Source organism: Lytechinus pictus, chromosome 15, assembly GCF_037042905.1.
Source record: "Lytechinus pictus isolate F3 Inbred chromosome 15, Lp3.0, whole genome shotgun sequence".
NCBI classification, from domain to species: Eukaryota; Metazoa; Echinodermata; class Echinoidea; order Temnopleuroida; family Toxopneustidae; genus Lytechinus; species Lytechinus pictus.
In genome coordinates, this window is record NC_087259.1 from 28,419,404 (window position 1) to 28,443,790 (window position 24,387).

The following is a 24,387-nucleotide window of genomic DNA, read 5'->3' on the forward strand; positions in this document are numbered from 1 at the left end:
ATGGCAAAATCGAAATGTACCGTCTCCAATACACCTTGCGACCGCGTCCAACACTTCGGTATCGTGAGTAGGATACCGGATAGCATGAAGAAGAAGGTTGAGAACGATGAATGTATTTTATGCGGAGGGGAGTTCGATCTCGAGCTTGCTCGTCGACAGCATGAAAAGTACATCGTGACGATGCGGAAGCTAAAAGTGAATATGTTTGAATTAGAAGCGGATGAAGATACTCCACTATGTTGTTTCTTAGACCGTTGCGCAATTGTACAAGATGGCATTGCCGTTATCTGTAATAAACCCGCAAATCGAACACAAGCAGATATTAACAAAGAGGTAAGGAAAAACCGTTAGTCCGTTACAAATAAAAACGTCATACATTGTTTTCATGTTTTGAGCATGATTGTGTTTATTCCACTATTTTTAAATTGTCGCTTGAATAAACGCGTAGAAAAATGTTAGCCTGTATTCTGAAAAAGGATTGAACTTATCCAAGATAACTTCCCAATTGCCAACTACATGTTGATCCTACACAAATTTATATAAATTATTTGGGTTTTTAAAATAAAGGCCATGCCTTATGGGCTAAAGAACTTTAGAGAGAGATAGAGAGAGAGAAAAAAGGGTAATACTACAGATTGCTGAAGTAAAAAATGATAAAGTGCATTCAATAGAATAGTTTTCAATTTTATTTCATTTTACTCTGACCTTTTAAAAGATTAAATTATTAACAAGGTTAGCTTTTAACATTTGTATATGTAATTTTATTTTGAAATTTCGATTAAGTATGATTATTAGAAATATTTATCCTTGTATTATTATCATTATTATGTATTTTTATTGTTTTATTCATATCATTACCATCATCCGTATCTTCATCTTATAGATGAAAGTTCAATTTCATTTGAATATAAAATGAGATATAATTCCAAAATTATCATATCATGATAAAGACAAATATACTACAAAATGATAATGATAATCATATTTTGCAATATGAAAGGAATATGATTTTCATATGGCTTATTCTAGTACTGAACCATGCATGTTATATTGAAAATGCAAAATGTTTACATTATTTTTGACTCGCCTAAAGGAAGTTCTGCAGAGACCTATAGTGATCACTCTTCCAGTTAGTCTGTTTTTCTGTTACAAAAATGTTAGTTTTTGTTCAACTTGCTCTCATTTCTTTATTTCTGCATCAATTATGTTCACACTTGATACATAATTATGATCCCTGGGTAATACCACATGTATGTTCAGAGGATGATGGGGTCAAAAGTCATCTACAGGTCAAAGGGTCAAGTTTTAATTCAAACTGCTCTTATTTCTTTATTTCTGCATTAATTGTGTTAATACTTAATACAAATAATCATTGGATAATACCACATATGTGTCCATAAAGATGAAGGGATCAGAGGTCATATAGGGGTCCAAAGGTCAAATGATAGGAGGTCATGTCCATCCTTTTTGAAGTTTTTGTTCAAATTGCTCTCATTTCTTTATTTTGTCATCAATTTTGATCTCACTTGGTTCAGTTGATCCTTGGTGCGTCTTTGAGCAAGTTTTTAACATGCTCTCATTTATTTCTGATCTGTTGTGTTTACACTTGGGTAATACCACATGTGTGTTATTTAGGATGATGGGTTAAAAGGTCATCTAGGGGTCAAAGGTCAAGTTTCTTTTTTAATTTTCTCCCTTATCTTTATTTATGCATCAATTTTGCTCACACTTTTTACAAATGATCCTTGGGTAATACCACATGTGTGTTCATGAGAATGATAAGTTTAAATAAGGGTCAAAAGATCATATTTCATTTACAAATGATCCTTGGGTAATACCACATGTGTGTTCATGAGGATGATCAGTTTAAAGGACATATAAGGGTCAAAAGATCATATTTCATATTTTATTGATCACGAAATCAGGTGAGACTTGCGGATCGTGAACCACCTTGATCGTGAACCATAGAGAAAGTACTATAAATCTTATACAGATTCAATGAATTGGCTTCATGATAACAAAATTGTACTGAAAGTAGATGCGTTTGCCAGTAAAAAACATTTATTATACTCAAATTCTTGATGTCCTGACTCTTATATACGTCTTTGTCAGGAGGTTATTACAATTTACAAATATATTCATATATGTGTTTTTTACCAGCATATAATACTAGCAGGCCTGTATACTTGATTAATATTGAGTGTAGAAGGGGGTAGAGTTGAATTCTTCTCCCTGTGAGAGCCAGGGGTATTTTAAACATCGCATTGTATGCATGTTGAAGAAGATGAAAACCTACTGTGCTCCATGGATCCATTTATCATTCCCCGTAGAGATGACAACCTTTCCCTTCATTCTCATAAAAGTGTTCTCTTTCCCCCGATGGTTTCCCTGTACTGCCTAGACTGATCTTTCTCCTCTTCTGTCCATCATTATTGTCTGTCTTTACACAAGTCATGTTCTTCTTAACTGCTCTTGCATTCGCTAATGCTTTTTTTTTGGGGGGGGCGCTCACTTTCCATGTTTAATTCTCTCTCTCTCTCTGAAAAGGCACAAAAATGGTGACAAGAGAGAGACTCTTTCTTGTCACCATTTTTGTGCCTTGTAAAGTTCACATGCATTCCCCTCTGTAAACTCTTTCATTTTTGGTCTGTTTCTTTTCTCCCATTCTACCCTCTTTCTCTCTCGCTCTTTCTCTTCCTGTTTCTTTCTTTATTAATTTATTTTTTTCTTTTTTTTTCTGTCTTTTTACTTTCTTTCTTTCTTTTTATTATTCTTTCTTCTGTTCCTTGTATAGGGACAGTGATTTTCCTTTTTACCTGTAAATAAAATGGAAATTACGTTTGTTTCTTATACTTTTCATGTAAAAATTCATGTAATTCACCTTTGCAAAATGGAATTCAGGTTTTGCTGTGAACATTTTCAGTGACAAAACAGAATTTCCATTCTCAGATCAAGTTGAAACAGAATTACAGATTTTCAGAAACGGAACAGACAATTTTTTGAAACGGAAAATCACTGTCTCTACTTGTATTTTGTGTATTTCTAGTTCTCTCTAATGAAGTCCTCTTTACTCCCTTTCTCATCTCATTCCCATCTCCATCATAAACATGTAGTTTTTCTAAATTTGATTAATTGGTATGTTTCCTTTTACCCTCAACCCTCTCTCCCTCTCTGTCTCGTGATTTCACCCAAATATCTTTTTAACTTCCAGTGTTTTAATGCTTTTGTCGTTTCCCTCTCATTGTGCCAGTGTTTTGCTTTTGCTATCTGTTTTATTGACTGTTATATTTCCCTCTCTACCTCTCTGTTTCAACCCTGTTTTTTTCCTTTATTTTGCAGTCCTCACTTCAATTGACTGTGAAGTTAGAATGTCTGTTACCGTGAGGAAAGATGGTCCTGATTAGCTTCAACCTAGCCTAGATATTTATACCCCTTTAACAAATCAGAAGATATGTATCAGTACAAACCCTGCTGATCAATTCACACATATATAAACCACATCTAAGAATGGAAGAATATAGATTGTTATATGTTAGATATATTATAATCCAAATTTGATTAAACTTTAACCTTTAAAGTTTAGTTATAAATTCTATTCAGAACTATATAGGACATAGGTGTACATAGGATTACACATACATGTACTTATGAAAATCAAATTTCTAGGTTTGGTTTTGATGAAACGGGAATCGAAAATCAAACTCTTGTTCAAAAATTTATTTGTAACTGCCACTGTATCATCTTTCAACCATCTTAGACTCCACCCTCCCTCCATGTTTTGCCCACTGTTCCAGCATTGGCCGATAGTAATAAGATACCAGGTGTAATTTGCTTCACCTCTCAAATTAACCTTGAGATTGAAATCATCCAGTGCCCAACCAAATCTTATTTCCTTTTCCAATACGTGGGGAAGTCAGTTGATTTCCTTTTGATTGTACATCTCCTTATTAAACATCTGTTATCACGACAGTTTTGTGCAGATTCAGTACAACTGAATTACCTTTATACACTCCTGTATTGAAGGTGTATAGTACATCCCATTCCCTTCTCCCTCTCTCTCCCCCTCTCTGTTTCCCTCTGACTCTGTCTCTTTCTTCTCCCTCTCTTTCTCTCACACACACACACTTTGATTTGACTAGTTTCGATGATGACCCCTTTTTCAGATGCTCAAACCCTTTTATCTGACACTCACTTCCTAATTTCCAACCTTTTCCTTTTCTTTCCCTCTGTCTCTTCGTACCCATTCCCAACCATGCTCACAACTTGTCAGATGTTGACTTCTATCCCTCACACATAAATAATATTTTCTTTAAAGTAATTGGATATCCACTATATATTTTTTTACATTGACTTAGCCTCATGCCTTTAATATAGTTCTTTCATAGATTCATGAGATTCCCCAACCCTACTCACACAACACACGTTTTATTCCAGAATTTCAAATGAACCTTATTACTGCAATTTACTCACACACATTCAAATGTTAACTCCCACCCCTTCTCTCTCTCACACACATAGAAACAACACACTCACCCTCACACACACATTTTTATTTTCAGGCCCCCTCTTACACATACATGTGACACATGTCCACATCCACACATCATGCTCATACCATGTCCAACCTGACACCCACACAAAGTGACCAATGTACAACGCTTACACCCCACTACACACACACACCCACACACATAACTTATGGATTTGTGGACATGGGCTTTGGACCCTGAACACAAATCCCCCACACACACCATTTAGACATATTCCTGTAACACACACCACACTCACCCTACAGACACACACCATGCGATGCATCACACACACATGAACCCACACCCACTCATTAAGGTCATCACAAGTTACACTTATATCCACAGTCACATCTCAGAAGATTTATGTTCTCATTCTCTCCCATGTCTTCAATCTGCTGACTTTTAAGATAATCAGATTTTCTGTAGTATACACACATGCACACCCTCACCCCACACCCACCTTCACACACACACCGGTAATTTAGGGCATCTGTTTTGATGTATAAAATATTGTTTCCTGATAGTACATCTTAAAATGTTTTTATCAACAAAATTTTTCTGTTAGCGTGTGTTTTTTGTTTTGTTTTTATTTTGTTTATTGACATCTTTCGTTTTAAAATTTGAATTGGATGGAAAGAGAGACGTGGGAAGAATGCATCTGGGAAATTTGAATCTCAAGTATAAAGAAGACATCCATTTGTAAATTGCATCTCGGCAGATAACGGTTCAATAAGAGTTCAATGTGATTTGACTATGTGTGGTCGACAGCCGCTAAACCTTTTGTTCAAGTTTATGAATAAACCTCGCCTTCAAAGATATTGCCTTTGAAGCAATTGACAATAATACTAAACCCTGTCATAAACAATATTTACTGATGTTAAAACTCAAATTTGATAGTAGTAGTGATGGGGATGAGTGGACACTAGACAGTAATATATATATATATATATATATATATATATATATATATATATGAAATGCATATTTTTGATCTAGATGAAATTGTCTTGTATCTTGCATCTTGAAGATTTTCTCCAACCATTTAAAGTGTAAGGTTTTCAAAATCATGGGTAAATCATAACTTAATTTGAATGAAAAGTGAAAAAACTTTTTGTCATTGAACCATATCTTACAAAGATTTGAAATTAGTCAAAATTACAAATTGACATTGATTTAAATTCATATCTCTTAAACCGAATTACCCAATTCCTTGATCAATATAAATGGAGCTTCATATGAATCCATCACAATTATTTTAAAGGCCTTACCCAAGAATTGGTGTATGATCAGAAGCAACATTGGAATGAAATAGTGTATTAGCACTGAGACTGCCTAAGGCTATATGACTCAGATCTCTACATACCCCCCAACCCTAGCAGATTTATTACAACATAATCCTTACTACGTAAGTTGAATGTGAGCAAATTGTATCATGTGTTCCCTTTCGCCCTATACCTGCATTCAATCAACATTTTTTCACTTTACTAACATGGTTCCAATGATGTCAGGTTCAAACCATGGTTGTGTTCATGTTCAGTCGATTGATTGTTACATCAATCATGAAAATAAACAATCTTGCGAAATGCTAACATGGGGCACTGAAAATGGGTGTGTTTTAAAAGAAAATGCTGCAAAATCATATTTGGATCTAGAAAATGCTGCAAAATCAAGATGTTAAAGTTGTAGGAGCGCAACGGAAATCTGAATTATGATTTTACTGCTGAGACTTGATGGTTTAGACATGTACAATGTCTTGCATACTATATGCTCCACATTGATCTTAACTTCTTGGGTAAAACTACCTCATGTGCTTTGAAGGGAAACAATGCAATTGAATACTCTCTCCAGAAGTGACCATAACCACATATCGAAGGTAGGGACGTTGCTGTTGGCTTAGCAACCTGACTGCATATTTCTGGAATACTCCCCAGGGAGTGGAGATTGTGCATACACTGTGTGTTGGTTAGCCAGAATCAGATGGCCAGGTTATTTGTAAAGCATGAGATTTTGTTCTAGGGTGATAGCAGCACACACGGACAGAATGTTTTTATATAAAGATATGATTATAAGCTAAAATGAATTAATTAAGTACATTATTTTTGCATATACTATTACAAAGAATTGCAGCATCCAATTACTGATACAAGCCAGAAGCTTTGAGAGAGAGCCGATGAACCATGAACACAATTACAGATATAGGCATGATAATTATGGGGACTGCGATGATATAGCATAATAATCAATAGGGTGAATGAAATTAATCAATATATGAACAGATGAAAGGTAGTAGTCAGGAAAGCGGTATCCCTTAAATGTCAACACTTTCGAGGGAGAATTTACTTGTAAATCAAGATAAAAATGTACACTTGTTATTGTCAAACTTATAATTTTCAATTATTTCTTATTGCTCTTATGTAGAATATTAGTTAAGTATGATATTAAAAAAAAACAAGGCCCCAACAGTGTGAGTTTTCCCAATATCTGTTTAGCTGATGGTGAACCCTCTCAACAATATCCAAGTTGACGTATTTTGATGAAATGTTTGTCATGTTTTTTTTTTACTCTACAATCAGGTTCGTTATTTATCTTGATTATATTGAGCTAAATTATAATTTCTTATCTATCCGTGGGTGAATGTGACTTGATGGCGTGCTCTTCAATCACTCAGACTCCTAACATACTATAGTATAGTGTACTCTTATATGTCTTACATTGTAATTGTGAACCAAACCTGTTTGTAGGAGGAAGCTATGTGATAAAAGCGGGGAGTTGAGAACTTTCTGATCAAAGTAAATACCATACATATATCAGGGAAGTCTTACCTCCCACTCCCACGCATAAATGTGCAGTTTCATTTTTTTTAAGTAGACCTCTAAATGATCACCATCAGATGCTGTCTGTCCCATACTAATCAATACCCTTTATCTGTAATGACTTGTAATTCATCCTTTTATATTTTTTATTGTTAAATGGTCATTTGAACACTTGTCTTATATATCATAAAAATACAAAGAAGATTACATCTATGAATTTTCAGCTTATTCCATGCTTGAAAAATTGTTTTAAACCAAAACAACTAATTTGTACTGTTTTAATTCTCGCCTGGATCTCGGCCCAGGTAAATCTCCATGTATAACCACAAAATACATAACCAAGAACTAGCTTTTATTTTATAATCCCACAGCATTTACTAATGGCCAACATGTATGCGGGATTTACCAATACTTAAAATTTAACTTGGTACAATGTTTTGAGTTTTCATGGATTCAGAATGAAAAGGACTGAAAATTCCCTTGAAGGCCTTATAAGTTTAATAGTTGAGGTTACGATATTGTGACATGCAACAGAAAAGATGATTACCTAAATGACAGATCATGGATCATTTTCTTTTGATGGGGTTAATTTTGGCACTCCTGAAACACATTGGCTGCTCAACCGAATAATGGGAAACCATTGAGGCATTGCTTCCTAATTATAATACTTCACGGTAAGCAGCTGTGAAACTTATTAAGAATGCTACCAGCATATTAAATATAGGCTTCCTGTATCATCATAATTTATACTCGCATGGCTTAAATTATGCCATGCATTGATAAGTTCGGAAATAATCGCTCTTAGTTAGATTGCACTTATTAGAGGATTAAAGTAATTAATGATATCTAATACACCTGTAAAGTCTCTTTTTCTTTTATGATATCAGTTATCATTTTATTTTCATTAGTATTATTAGTAGTAGAACTCAGTATCATCATCATCATCTTCATTATAGATGTAGTAGAAGTAGTAGAAGTGGTAATGCAAAGTCAGAAAATCGTACAATAGCCATAACTTCCTTGTTTTCATTAATTTCGGTCTCATATTTTCATTGTTTGGTTATTGTATCATCTCTCAAAATTAAATTGTGTTTCATGCATAAGTGTCCATTACTTTTAGAAATACATGTAGCTTCCTCTAATGTTTTGAAAATGTTTATCTTTACATAGATTGCTATAACTTTATTGTTTCTATTAATTCAAATATCATATTTTTTTGGATTTCTCATTGTATTATTGCGCATATATGAGCTGAATTTCACGCATCAGTAATCATCTGTTGTATGGATAGTTCCCTCTAATGTTTTACTTATATATACTTTGCTATAAATTTGTTGTTTCTATTCATTTAAATCTCATATTTTCAAGAATTGCCAATTGTATCACATTCCACATATGAGCTGTCTTTCATGCATTTTTTTTCCATTAGTGAGTTAGCACCCTCTAATGTTTCAAAATTGCTTATCTTTACATAGATTGCCATAGCTTTCTTGTTTCTAGTCATTCGCATCTCATATTTTCAGGGATTTCTTATGGTATTATTGTGCATTTATATATATATATATATATATATATATATGAGTCAAATTTCACGCATCAGTAATTATCTGTTGTATGGATAGCGCCATCTTTTGTTTCAAAATTGCTAATATCTTTATAGAATACCCATAATGTACCAGTTTTTAATTATTCAAATCACATATTTTCAGGTATTGCTATATTGCTTATTTTTTATTGATTGTGAAACCCAAAAAAAATCACATGCGTCAATGCATGCACATCGTTCTGATATGATTGCAGTTCTAGTTCCCCACTTCCCCTTTGATATCATGCGTTATCTGTGAATATTGTGTTATCATTATAATGTTGCATGTGTAGGTATCATCATCCCGCTGAAAAGACATTTATTCGTGTACATGTGTATTTCAAGTTGATACATGTACTTGTTCCATCAGTTGGATGATTCCGACATTGTTATGCAGTTAAAGCGAGAACTTGGAGCTGCCTATAGCTGCCTACCATTACAAAGAATTGTATCAGAATAACATTAAAAAAGTAATGATTGACTATTTACAAGTGTACTTTTATTTTTTTTTATACTTTCAATCCAGCCTCACATTTGTGTCCAATACTGCCATATTCTTCGTTCAAGCCCTTAGTCTAGGTAGAACCATTAATACATGAATCATCTGGTATGAAGACTAGTGGATGTGATGCATCCTTGATGGGATAAGTGTGAGATGGTAATAAGTCCCTTGGTAATACTTTACATTAATCATGGGCTATCACCTCTATAAAGCGCTCTCATACACCCATGCTCTCAATCTCATCTTACCTCGGTATCACAAAGATTATTCCTTGAATAAAGGTGTGTAATTTAGAAAAGGGAAATTATTGGTTACTGTACATATTCTTGTAAGAAGTGGGAGAGGGTGGAAAGGGGTAACCCCCCCCCCCAACTGGGCAGAGGAGTGATATCATTTTAAGAAGGGTGGAAAATGCTGTCACTATTCAGCATATTTACACCCTTTCCACCCTTTATGTTTTTGTGGAAGTTTTATGGTTTAGTCATAGAGGTAGAAACATAGATTACCTTCAAGATTTAGTATTAAGAAATGTAAGTACATGCATGTAGACAGAAATAAATGTCGTCTTTGGTACTATTTTATCCCACATAAAGTAAATTGAGCCAAACATCATTGAAGAAATATCAATTTATCTTTTGAAAGTCTTTAAAGAATTATTCAAACCACAAGGACCTGGGTTCATCCCTGCGACAGATATGGCTAAACATTAATCTGCCGCACAAGAGCTTGGTGAGGAATTGGGTACCTGGCAGGAATGAATTCCTTGACATTTTTGTTTAATGCATGAAAACTTGTCAAGCTAAAAATGAATAATGTCCAACACATAGAGACGTTAGACGATAATATGCATTGTTCAAGAAGAAGGTGTCATCATTATTATTGGTGTTGGTGATTTCCCATGCAGACAGACATATTCTCAGTAGAAGAACCTCAAAACAAAGTATAGAAGCTTTTGTCTCATGTAGATGATGTAGATGACCTTGTTTTTTCCAAAGCAAAATCATACTTGTCTTCAATTTCTACCCAAGAGGAATGGCTAATGTGGACAGGAAACCTTTTGGGACCTGTGCTACAACAAACATTGCTTTCTTGCTGCTGAGGTTTGTTCTTGAAGGTATAGTCAGTGAAATGGAGTAATGAGATGAATTCTAAGATCGCACCTGAGACCATTCCATCTTGTAGAGTGCATTAATGAGAGATGATCTATGTGCATTACTGTCTGGAGTGCACCCACTCAATCAAATGATACATGTATATGGGGAATACATGTATAGCATAGACATGACATAGCCTAATTCTGGATCAGGGGCAGGAATGGGGCAACCCCCACCTAAAAAAAGAGAACATAGTGAAGAAGAATAACAGGAGAAAGAGGGGTGAGGGGGAGACAGAGAAGAGTAGGAAAGTGATAAACTCCTATTTGATTTTTTAAAGTGATAAACTGATTGAGAAAAAAAGAATTAAGATGGCCCCTTTAAGTTCTGCCCCTACTATCCAAATACCGTGCCCCCCCCCTCGTTCTGAAAAAAAGTATTAATTGTGGAAAATCAGTGTACTGAAATGTCGTCAGTAGAGTCTGAATGAATGTGTTTTTAGCCTATCGCATCTATAGTTTACTAAAAATAAATCTTGCCACCTCTTTTGCGGGAACAAAACCAGATTTAAATCTTTGACTAGTATCTTGCAAAATGTTACAACTTTATTCAGTAGTTTCATTATTATCATTATTATTATCATTGTCATTGTTATTATTATTATTATTATTCGCAATGAGGTCTGAGCAAAGTTTTGCTAAAATATAGTACAATAATGTCCTTATAGTCCTGCACTAAACCCAATTGAAGTTAATGGGCAGTACCTATCAGGAATATTCATTTGTTAAAATGCTTGTGTACCCGGATGATGGCCATTTACAGCCAGGGTAATAATGACAATAAGCACCTTATGAAGTGGATGTGATAAAGTTTTCATTATTAAAAAAGTGTCTCACAAATGAGATAGAGTGATGATAAGTCTCACCTAACCATGATGATTGCAAACATCTGGCAGATTAGAGCCTTCTACATTTGCATGATTAAAGAAGTTTTGATGTCTGATGCTTAATGTCACAAATTACAATAAATTTCTACTTCTAGGAACATGTAGATTGTCTCTAGATGTATACACAGTAAAAACGCTGTTTGAAATTTTTATACAACGCTGTTTACTATATGAACCTTACAGTAATTGTTTAAACAGTTTAAACAAGTGTTTAAAATCTAAACAAAGTTTAATTTTCAATATCTAATCTTCAATAAATTAAACATGATTGTTTAAACTGTTAAACAACTACTGTAAGGTTCATATTGTAAACAGCGTAGTATAAAATCTTAAACAGCGTTTTTACTGTGTATAACTGGGGCTGTTATCATTATTATTATTGTTTATTATTGTCATCGTTATTATTATCAATTATGATTATTATTATCATTATTATTTATTATACTATTAATATCACTAATAAATTATCATTATAATTGTTATTATTACTGTCATTGTAATTACTTTCTAGTACTGGGTGGTCTCTATAACCATGTTAGTGTATATTGTGATACATCTACAACAAGAGAAATTGTCACAATGTGATATTGTAGAGATCAAAATTGGGATGAAATTTTAGAGCTACATTCCTAAATTGGTTTCTTTGAATACTGGTTCATTCAAGTGAATTTCAAAGTCATACATTGTTTTTTCTCTGTCGTTGATTACTGTTTGCAATAATGATTGTTCTGGCCAAATTCCAACTGAATCTGATATAATTCACTTTGGGAATTGTTGTTGCTATGTCAGCCAACTCGAGGAAAACTAGACAGTCATTTTGTTCACCTTTATTTCATTTGAAATTGCATTCTAACTCAACTTGGTTTGTCAAAAATAATTCAAGTCTTAGCAATTAATTATACTGTCACTGCATTGATATCTAGAGTAGATGTTAAACTATTATTTGTCAAAAATGTCATCTTTCAACTACTTCTGCTATGATTACTCTTCGTGAATGTATTGTGAAAATTTCCAAATCGTTCTAGTGACTTGACAAAGCATTGCTGGAATACTCCCCAGGGAGTGGATAGTGTTCATACACTATATGGTGGCGAGCAAGAAACTACTACTACTACTACTACTACTATTACTACTACCACTTCTACTACTATTACTACTACTACTTCTACTACTACTACTACTACTACTACTACTAATACTACTAGTCTACTACTAATACTACTACTTTTTCCTCTTCTTCTTCCTCTTCTTCTTCTACTACTACTTTTACCACTAGTAGGAGAAAATGTCACAAAATTAACCAATATTACATGTATCTTTGGCACCAAGAGTTTAATTTTATCCTTTCCAAGACATTTCAGTCCTAGTTATTCGATGTTGACACTTGATAGGTTAGGATATTAGATCTTGCATTTTATATGATGATGTGATTTTGTGATTTGAATGAATATATACCAAGGCAAGTATTTTTACTTTAGTGCATCCAAACAGTTGATTGCTATGAACATGATAAGGAAGAAAGCTTGAGCCAAGTGTTGACATATACATGTTCAATTACTTGTATCTGTTCGGTAGGGTAATACAGCAGTGCACTTTCCCAACTACTCGATGCCCTCGAAGCATAAAGCAGCGTGGATGGATCAAGAGTTGGTAGTTATAATGAGATTCTGACGAAAGAGTATTATCCTTGTCTAATATTGCTGGTGCACAGATTATGTTAGCCCAAGGAACATGTTTTCATAATGGGCAATCTGATAGGCCCTGTGCTACATAAGTCAATTACACCAGTATTTATCAGCATTTAGATGAATGAAAAACAGGATATGAAAAAACAGATGGAATGTTTGTTTGTTTGAGGCAAGGCCAGCGTAAAGATAGGATATGTTCTGGTCATAAGATTGAATGCTGGAAGAATTCAATGCTGCAAGACTGCTCAATCTCCGAAATGAGAAAATTAGCTCTACTTTGCTGTGATTCAGACTCTCAAAGATTCTTTACTGTAACAAAGGGGAAAAAGTGGGTCTGTCAGTTTTTATGATGTTTAGTTTTTGGTTTTAACGGTATGATGTGAAAGCTTCAAGACAAACATGTATTTCTTTAGGTGGGATAATGAATAGAGCCAGGCAGAGGGTACTTGGTCTTCATACTTGGTCTTGGTAGTGTATAGTGTAGCCTATTAATGCAGTCAATTAAACATATTTTGAATGGCCATGTGCATTCTTTATTGCAAATGTAAAAAAAAAATTAAATATGCAATTCATGAAACTTTCCACAATCTGAGCTTGACAATGAACTGTGTATGGACCACATGCTGTGGGCGATGTTGACTTTTGAGAATCACCCCTGAGATACGTTCTGTCAGATGGACAAACATTGTGAAGGGGAGAAAAGAGGTATAAATATTATAGTCCAGGGGTCTGTTGCACAAGCTATTGCAATCAATCGCTGTCTGGCAATGGCCAATCACGATCAGTGTTGCATGCATGTTTTGTTCAATGCACTGACCAAGAACCAATCAGAATCATGGTTCTTTATTATATATAATCAATTGCAGGTCTTTTGTTACAAAGGCCCTGGTGCTGTCTGCAAGATGAAATGCTCAAGAGAGGAAGGTCACTTAACATTGAATGGTACCCCCCCCCCATGAACAAAAAAAGGCAAAAGACAATCATTTAGAATGCCTCTTTAACTTGCATTTGCTTGATTTGAGCTGCGCACCATGTTCAGTATAAATATGATTGGCAAATAATGCTGGATTCTGAATTTACATTTAAAGATACAATGAAAAGGTGAAACCATTCAGCATTAAAAAACACAAAATCACATATAACTCAGTGGACATTAATTTGATTATTTCACAACATTCCATCATCAGTAAAATGTCAATTTCTTTATTTGTTATTGATTATAATATGAATTTTGATAGACAAATTTGTCTGCTATTCATAATCAATGTTATTGTACTCAACTGAATAAGGCAAGCAGAACAGGGAAATGCATGCTTTTAGCATTGAGTAGTTCAGTGAAGACTGTGCCGTCATGCAGATAATAATTTCAGTTCACCGTGTGTACAGGTTAGAATCTCCATAGAGCACCACTGATGTGCGCATAGTATTATTATACCATGGCTTATTATGACAAGCTCTGTTTTGAGGGGGAATTCACTAATCAATTGGATATTGATTGGTCAATATTTTGCACTATTTCCCTTTCGGATATGTCTCAGTAATCTGAATTAATACAAGGCAATCCATGGCTTGGCTTACAGTTAGCACAATTCACTATGCAAAACCTGTAGTGTACTACAGTAGTGAATTTGTTGTAATGTTACAATATTTTGTCCTATTTGAGTCCTTTATTTTCTCTCCATGTCATCTCCTTAATCTTTCTTTTTTTACCATCTTTTATTCTGTCCTATCTTTCTTGTATGGCTATAATTATAATCCATGTGGTAGTATTGTGGTCTAGTTGTTCATTCCAACCAGAGGGTTGTGGGTTCGATAACCATTCATGACAGTACATGTATTTTGTTTCAATAATTCCAATGTATTATGTGGGAGCATCTTGGTTAAGTGGTTCTGACTCTCACATTTCAATCAGTAGGTCGTGGGTTCAAATCACATTAAAGATGGTATTTCCTTCAGTGAGAAATTCTTCACATTGTGCTTTCCTCAACCCAGGTGAATGGAATGGGTGTTTGGCAGGAATTTATTCCATTAATTGTTTGTGTGTTGTAAGAAGGCTTGTCAGGCTGAAGCCAAGGTATTGGGTAATGATACTCAAAAGTTCATTCGGAAGCAAATAGAAACGTTCAATGATGATGTGATATGTGTCCTAACTGTAACTGTGTAATAGTATTATAATGATGAATTTGTTGTGTTTCTGTTTTTCATAAAGATAAAATTGCATGTTAGATGTGTCCTATGCAGACTTCTCATGTATTGATCATATTTTATCCTTTATTATTCAGGTTGACGTGGTCAGAAGAGTTCTTTCATTTGATCTGGGACAGAAGGTTGTAGACATGGCTGAGGTAGAGGGCGCCACACTAGACGGAGGAGATGTGTTATTCACAGGTATGATCTTTGAAATTTATTGTTGCTATCTCACAATTCCTTTTGTGATATATGCTCTTGACTCATTTCATTCTATCACAAATGATGTTTTTACTTACAATTGCCTTATAAGAAATTATTTTAATCAAATAACCTGGGGATAAAATAGCTCTTCATCTGTTTTTCTTTTATAATCTGTTCAAATGTGGTGATGATGAGGAAGGAGGGCAGAAGAAGATTTATGACAAAAATAACGATAACGGTATAAAAAATGGTAAACGATGATGATGAAGATGGTGGTGGTGGTGATGAATATATGGCAGTGTTGTTGATGATGGTAATAGTTGTGATATTGGTGGTGATTATGGTTACTATTATGATGATGACTATGATAATGATGATGATGTTGATAATGATCTTAACGATTGTGATTGGGATCATTCGGATGATGTGGATGATTATTACCATGGGGATAATGATGATAGTGAGGATGATAAGGATATAAAAGGTTAGATATGATAATGAAATGGATCATTAACATCCTGGGGCCCGTAACACAAAGCTTAGCAATCATCGTAGAACATATTTAACGATTGATTACATTGTCTACAATAATAGTAATAATAATAATAATAGTCAATAACGTCTCTATGCGCTTCCGAAGGACTTTGATATTATTACCCTGGCTGTAGCTCAAGCAGCTTTTACGCGCTCGGCATTTCAAGAAATAAATTCCTGCCAGGTACCCATTCACCTCACCTGGGTTGAGTGCAGCACAATGTGGATAAATTTCTTGCTGAAGGAAATTACGCCATGGCTGGAATTCGAACCCACGACCCTATGTTTCAAAGTCAGAAGACTGGGCCACAACGCTCCACAATTAATTGTAAAAATCAAGCATACGATTAATCACTAACCTTTGTGTTACCACTGTCACGAGACCCAGATCCTCCAACCTATTGCGTGATTGCTATTATCTTGGTGTCTTTCATCTCAACAGGGAAGGAGTTCTTTGTTGGACTTTCCAAGAGGACCAACATGAAGGGAGCACTGTTTCTTGCTGATACATTTTCAAACTACCCAGTCTCACCCATCAAGCTATCGGATGGCTCCTTGCATCTGAAATCATTCATGAGCATGGCTGGACCTGAGATCATCGCTGTAGGCTCCAGTAAAGAAGCTCAGAAAGCTCTCAAAGTAAGGGCCTATATACCGCTTTAAAAGAGCGCTCATACACCAGTTCAGAGTTAGCACATGTCATGAAAGACCTCAAATAACCACAGATGTTCCAAAATGTGGAGAAGTCTTTTTATCCACCTATTTCAAGCAATCACAGATTAATGGGGGTGCCTCATGATAAGTGAATATCTCTATTAGACATCTAATTGAATACAGCAGTATCATGTAGTGAACAATAGACTGCGTCTGTATTCTGCAAGGCATTCCAATTTTTTCATGCACCTTTCAGTTATTACACCAAGAGATACTCTGTTCACCCATTTTTACTTTCCATGAGCTCGGTGTTAGTGTTGCCATGTAAGGCATTCTGCCAAAAGTTTCCTGATGTTGGACTTAAGATTGTGGTACAAATTGTCAGCACTTGCTCAGATGGCATCAGAATTCGCCTATTTAATGCTATACCCCTCAAAATCTTGCATGAACTTCGCATTAATAAGCCTGTTATTATTAAGCATTAGCTCTGGGAGTTTTTTTTTTCATGAAGAGATATTGTTAAAAGCTACTGAACCTTATTGGTTGAGAGCATTGGATTTTCACTAAGTTTTGTGAAAATGCTTTGATTTCATGAAATGCTCTCATAGGCTGCACAAGCTGAACAAAGGCACCACCTACTATGCTAAGTAGTAAGCAAAACAATAATAATTGTATTGAAATCATATCACAACAATCACAGCACATCTTTTCTTGTTGACATTCAATTTTCAATACAACTCATGAAAGCTATTTAAGCACTTTCCCAGTGTATAACATTATACAAATAGCGAATACGGTAGGCATGAGTGCGATGATGCGAGATTTCGCATGAGGTGAAAGAAAGATGCTCTATTCAACGTGGCGTTAGCCGAGTTGAATAGAGCGTCTCTTTCTTTCACCGAATGCGAAATCTCGCACCATTGCACGAATAAGAATATTCGCTATTTGTGTTGTACAACGCCTCAAAATTTAGCGGAAATATGAAAAAACGAGAGTTTTCCCCTGCGGTAATCTATGAAAAGGGAGCAAAAAAATTGACAGCGAAAAGCAAATCCTACAAGCGCACATGACCTTGGGCAGCATTGCGCATTTAGCCAGCAGGCTTATACGCGTGTTGCTCCTTCATTTTACTAAGCGCAATGAATTAAAACGTATTGTGACGTCACCTCCTAAAGTCGTGCAACGGTACATTCAGCCTCCCATTTGCCTGCGTACAACAAGCTAAGTAGGCGTTGTACAATACTTCAAAAGAGCTAATAGTACCAGTCTCTGCAGACCATTATTTGAATACAAGGTCCCATCTTAAAAAGAGTTGAGATTGATTTGCTCAACCTCATCTTTATGGAAATCCAACAATTCCATAATTTTTTTCCAAAAGAAATTTGCACAAAGACAAAGTCCTTTACAAGTAAACAAAGTGAAGTGCACTGAATTTTCAATGAAAAAATGAATGCATAAATATCATAATCAGAGTAACTTTTGAACAAACTTGCATTTTTAATGTTGATGTTGCTGGCTTTCCATAGTTGTGGTTGATTGGATCAATTGCAACTCTTTGTAAGACAGGGCCCTTGAAGTACTTTGGCAACAGCAAAATATTCATAAATTTGTGATCTGAACTTTTTGTAATAAATTCCAACATATCTTTCAATTACAGCAGTCATGTATTTGTGTTTTTGGCTCTGTTTTTCTCTTTTTTCTAGGAGATCGAATGCAAAGCAACATTCACTTACAGAAAGATTACTCTTCCAGACGATGGTGCAGCTAACTGTGTTTATGTCAATAAGACTCTCATACATTGCTCTCATGAGGACTTCCCAGAAAGTGTCAAGGTACTATATTAGAAAACAATGAGTAATGTTTGGAAAATTATAGTAATACCTAATATTTATAACGTGCTTTTCCCAAATGGCCTAGAGCGCTCACAATTTCAATTTACCTTATACGTACAAAAACAAATAGACAATAACATACATATAAAATGAAAGCAGTTGCCTGAAACAAAGTTTTTAGGGACTTCTTGAATGATTAATTGTTTGGGATTTACTTAAAGTGAGTGGGATTTTGTTCCATTCCTTTGAGGATGCAACAGTAAAGGTTTTATTTCCGGTCTGTTTTTGTTTAGTTGGATAAGTCAACTTAAGTGGGTCTTCAGAGGATCTAGTTTTTTTCTACCAGAGACATTAATTTCTAAACAATCAAATATTTTGGCGCTTGGTTATTAAAGTGATTTGTATTAAAAAAGAATGAGCTTAGACATTATTTGTTGTCTGTCTAATAGGAATAAGAAATTATGGATTAATAGGACTTTAATACATTGCTCTCATGAAGACCTCCTGAAAGTGTAAAGGTATTCTATTTGAAACAATGTTTTAAAATTAACAATTACGAAATGAACCTATAAAGGACTAGTTGACGATAGTTGAATTCATGATCAGGGTCCCGTAACACAAAGGTTAGCAATTGATCATACGCTTGATTTTCACGATTAATTGTACATTGTAGTCAATGGAATCAATCGCAGAAAAATATTATACGATCATTGCTAAGTTTTGTGTTACGGGCCCCAGTTGTTAATTCAATTAGACAAATTTCCATTTTTCAAAAGCAACACCCCCCCAAAAAAAACCCAGAGGTTGCTGTTAATATCCATTATAGACTTATAAATTTTGCTTTTCATAAACATATGCTACTTAAAAACTTATGCAATTATCATCATATACATCTACAACTTCGGCAAGTCTTTATTACACTCTTTATGCTGTGATGGATAAAAGTAGTTGTCATCTCAACATATTATTTTCTTTTATTCACAGAAATTTGAAGAACTCTTTGGCCACACCCTGAATCGCATCGAGATGCCAAACAGTGAGTTCAGTAAAGTAGATGGCGCCCTCACATGTCGATCCATACTCATACAGAAGAAGCCCAAAGCATGAGCTTATAATAAATCCTGAAAAGAAATTCCAATTATGAAAAATCAACCATTAAATCTATGTTATTTGCTGCTGTAGAGATCATGTTAGTACAGGAAATAAAAACATTCATAATATTGTGTTGCAGAAAGCAGTCTTATTTCAGAACGTTACTAATACTGCAAACATTTTCATTTGGCAGTTTTCATGTACAAACTAAAAAGTAAGTCATTCAGAGCTAGATTCATATGTTACTGATATGTTTGCTGTAATATTTTACTTTTTGATGCAGTGTTTTACTATGTTTTTTAGTAGTGAAATAGCATGTAGTTCTCATCTTTCCATTTAGTTTTCTAGGCTGATTAAACTTTGAATGCATATTTGTACATGACATGAATGTGAATAAAACATTTCCTTTGATCTAATGTTGCTTTGAAATCTTGGTAGAAATGATGCTAGCCTGAATTCACATTGGAAGTATAAACTGGATAGGTTTTTATCCATTTAAGCATATCGTCATTATTGAACAGCCCGTCTATAGTATACATTGTTGAAGAAGATATTTTATTATATTACATTCAGTGCTCAGAATACTGAGGCTTTTTCTAAACCATGATATTCTGTACTCTAAATTGGCAACACAATGATAGTGACAAATTCACTATTTAAACATGCAAATTGACAACTTTTTGTTAAAATTGTGTTATTATCAAACATTTTGACTGGTGTTATAATCCATATCTTTTCTTAATTTTTAAGACAAATATAAAATTAATGACTGTTGCCAATTTAAGGAGAAAGAGCAGATCAATCTTTGAGAGCTGCGAACCTGTTTGGATGAACCCAAACTCCCTTGTGACTTTGGGCCAATCATTCATATCGAGAATGATTTACTAAGATGGACCAAGGTGTAAATGGACCATACTCAAAGAGAACCAAGAAGCAACTGTAAGATGGGGATAATCTGACTTGTACCGCACCACCGTGACCCGAATTCACAAAGGTGCTTTTGGAAACCATCGGTTGAACCTATGGTGTATGCAGATTTCCTGTATAAATGACGCTATGCTGATAATCATTTTGTCACATTACGCCAAATTGTCGCCTGTTGCCACGAGTCCACCGTTTTTAATTAATGAGTCCTCTCTTCAAAACAGTAGACTCATGAATGAAATAAACCATGATAAACCATGGCAACAGGCGTCTTTTTGGCACACTGACAAATTCACGCATCAGCATTGGACATTTATATTATATTGGATGGCTCAGAATGGAATACCAGAAATATTCCAAGAGTTTGGGCAAATATTCCATGAATCGCAGATGAGTGGAATATTGGCCTTAACGAGTGGAATATTTCTGGTATTTTATGAAATAAAGCCATCTGATATAATTATAATCATCTATCCCACCCCTGGAAATCAAAAAGAGGGAGAAATTTAATTAAACAAGTCATATCACTTATCACATAATGGTATCATCACTTTATAAGATCAAATTTGGTCGTTGACATGTGACTTGCATGTAGTTCATTATGATGTCATTGAGTGTCGTGCTCTTATACTGCGCACTGGCTGCTCACCGCATTGCTTTCATTGTTGTACGCGTTGTATATTTCACGCATTCACGCATGCGCATTGTACTGTTGAATATGCTCTCATATTCATTAGCAAATTTTGGAGCCTATGGGATATTCTTTGGATTTCGGTCATTCTAGGGATACGCTCTGATAATGCACAGGCAATTGATGCAGACCAAAATACGCGTTTTTAATGTATGGCTGAAACGCTCTATATAGATGATAATTTTCAATATACGTGGTAAATTACTAAGTGTACTAGTAATTTTTACACAAAATCTGCATAAACCATGGGTTCAGTCAAAAGCACCTTTGTGAATTCGAGCCTACAAGTCTCGCACCCCATTTGATTAAATAGTAGGCCTAACCACTCATGAAATTTGACCATTGTGGTATCTTTTGAAATAGATGTTTGGTTATTTGCACTGTCTTGTTATTTCCACACTATACTTTCTCATAGTATTATAGAATGTTATGACAATGATTGTGTGCAATAAGTATGGAAAGTGTACTTGATGTGATGTTAAATAAATGATTTATGTGATTGATATGTACATGTGTATATATACACAATGTATTTTAGGGGTTTTTCAAAAAGTCCACCCCTGACAATATATGTACTTCCTCTTTAGCTGTATAACACATAGAGAATTTTTATACTAAACTGACAGGAAACTGTCGAAATGCAATTTGCAATGTAAGTTTTAATTTTGAATATAATTTATAGTGTTATGTGTTGATGATGATGTATATTCTTAGATACTAGCAACAAGAACAAGTAAAAGATATTGCAATTATCTGAACCATCCTACAGACGGATGTCTCCAGTTAGTACAGTGCCGCGTACTGATAGCCTCTGCTGTGAAATGACTTTGAACGACCATAAGCAATCTAAATTTATGTGTTTACGTTTATAAACTAGATCTTTTCATTCTCTGATGTACGTATAATGATTTAGAAATTAATCAGTAAGATATTCCATGTCTAAATATTTGCATCAAATTCTGTTTTATTCTGAAATCAGAGCACTGAATGGCACTTGGGGGATCCCCGTAGGGAATCAAAAACTGTATTCCTGTGAAATAATGTGGATCCAAACTGATAAAAAACAACTGAAATATCTATTATTTAATTCATAATTTCTTGCCTACCGTAAACGTGAAACTGCCTAAGTCAAATCTCTTGGGGCTGCAGATATCTTATCAGAGGTATTGTGACTCAGTCTCAGGACTATGAACCACAAGGTCAGGGGTTCAAATCCCACCGCAGCACTTGCGTCCAATGCATTTATCTACATTTGCCACTCTCCACCCAGGTGTAGTAAATAGGCACCCGGTAGGAAGAAATTCCTTGAATGCTCAAGCGCCTGATAAGAGTAGCTGTGCTAAAGCCGGGTTAATAGTATAAGCGCTATATAAATGTTTTATTATCATCCAACTTGGGAGAGGTTTAAATGTTATCCTCATTAATTTGTGAGCTGCTTAATGATACTCAATGTGGGAGAATATGCTTGAAATAGTCTTAAGTTTTGAGAAATACACCTAGACATATTTGATTGTAGCCTAGATCTGGACGTTAGTAGTCATTTGTTCAGAAATCCCTACACTCCTTCATTGCAAAAAAATATATGCACCAATAACATGCCTAGCCTGGTGACTTCACTCTCCCTTACGAGTGAAAAGTCAAGAGGAACAGGGGGCCATTTCATAAAGCTGTTCGTTATTAAGTTAAGAACGACTGGTGAACCTGATGAGTTGAACCATCGCCAATGAACATTGTGGTGTATACCATTCACCACGAGGATCACCAGTCATTCTTAAAGTCGCTCTTAACTTAGAAACAGCATTATGCAACACCCAACTGGTTTATTGTTGGTGTGTATACTATTTCATATGGTGGGCTGTTGAATAGGCAAGTAGGTAATCAGTGCCTCTTAAATGCTCTGTTATTATTTGCGATGAGCGAGTGCATGTTTTTCCGAACAAATAACTACTAATGACCAGAGCGAGACTAGTGTGATTGTTGCTTCATTAATATCAAAATTGTAATTAAAAGGTGGTGTCAATATTTTGGTCTCTGCACAGACAGATTTTCATGTTTAGAACATTGATAAAGTACAATTTCATGATGTTAACCTGCATAACAAACTTTCTTTAGAATCGTTTTTGTTGGCATAGTTTGTATTTGTAATATTATATCACAATTTTTTTAACAAACAAATTGCAGAAATTCACATACCCTAAGAAGCAGAGTAAATCAATTCTAAAATTGTTTTGAAGTGTAAAGAATGAACATTGTTTTTAGTGTGATATGCATGCAACAAGTGAATATTCATGTCACATTTATCATCATCTTCCATTTAAATTTGTTCATAAAAAATGTATCATGGTTTAACTATTTGTACTTCGTTTATTGAATAAGGAATTCCTTCATCCTCCTATAAACAATTCATTAGTGTTCAATTCATATTTTGTATCATCGTGATTATAAGGATTTTACAATTAGAAAACCCCTTTGAATGTAATATGCATTTTATTGTAACCCATACAAAAATTGTATTCTTGATTTCTTATGATGCAATAACTGATGCAACTAGCCAGACATACAAGCACTAACAAGGCAAGATTATATTTCATTTTTTTTTAAGTGGTATTTTTACATGTAGCATACGAGTAGTTTTTGTAAGGACAATCTGAATTTTATTACATAATTGTAGCTGGTTAATTATTCGTTGTTAACTGGTGATGTTTTGAATAGTATCATTGCAAATGATTATGATTAGTAGTTGTGATTGATTAAAAAAAATAATCCAAATTGTCACATCAGATTTAGTTCATCTTGTGTCTTTTTTTATTCTCACTTGTTTCTAGTGTGTGAGATAGTTCGCCATTAACCCACTGGAACCAGAGTCCCTGTCAAAAACTATGGGAACCAGAGAACTTGGTAGTCATAGGGTTAACTTCATGTTCTGTACAATCCATATTCATTAGAGATGGGTTCTTTTCATCAAGTTATTTCTGACTGTACAAACAAAAAAATTACGAAGAGCCAAAATCAGAATTAAAATGTGTTAACAGTATGTTGATTAACTTCTGCATATTGCAAGTATAGCTAATGAAACATATAACGACGAATAAACCAATTTAGCTGGTCA

General features: G+C 34.6%; 1 protein-coding gene across 1 annotated transcript; it reads left to right on the plus strand.

The window, feature by feature from the left end:
• Positions 1–24,058, plus strand: LOC129277535 (N(G),N(G)-dimethylarginine dimethylaminohydrolase 1-like). The gene is made up of 5 exons (XM_054913699.2): positions 1–333; positions 15,443–15,548; positions 16,528–16,724; positions 18,443–18,571; positions 19,556–24,058. Exons 1-5 carry the CDS (start codon positions 1–3, stop codon positions 19,676–19,678), a joined length of 888 nt encoding a protein of 295 aa, XP_054769674.1. The 3' UTR covers positions 19,679–24,058.
• Positions 24,059–24,387: the final 329 nt, after the last annotated feature.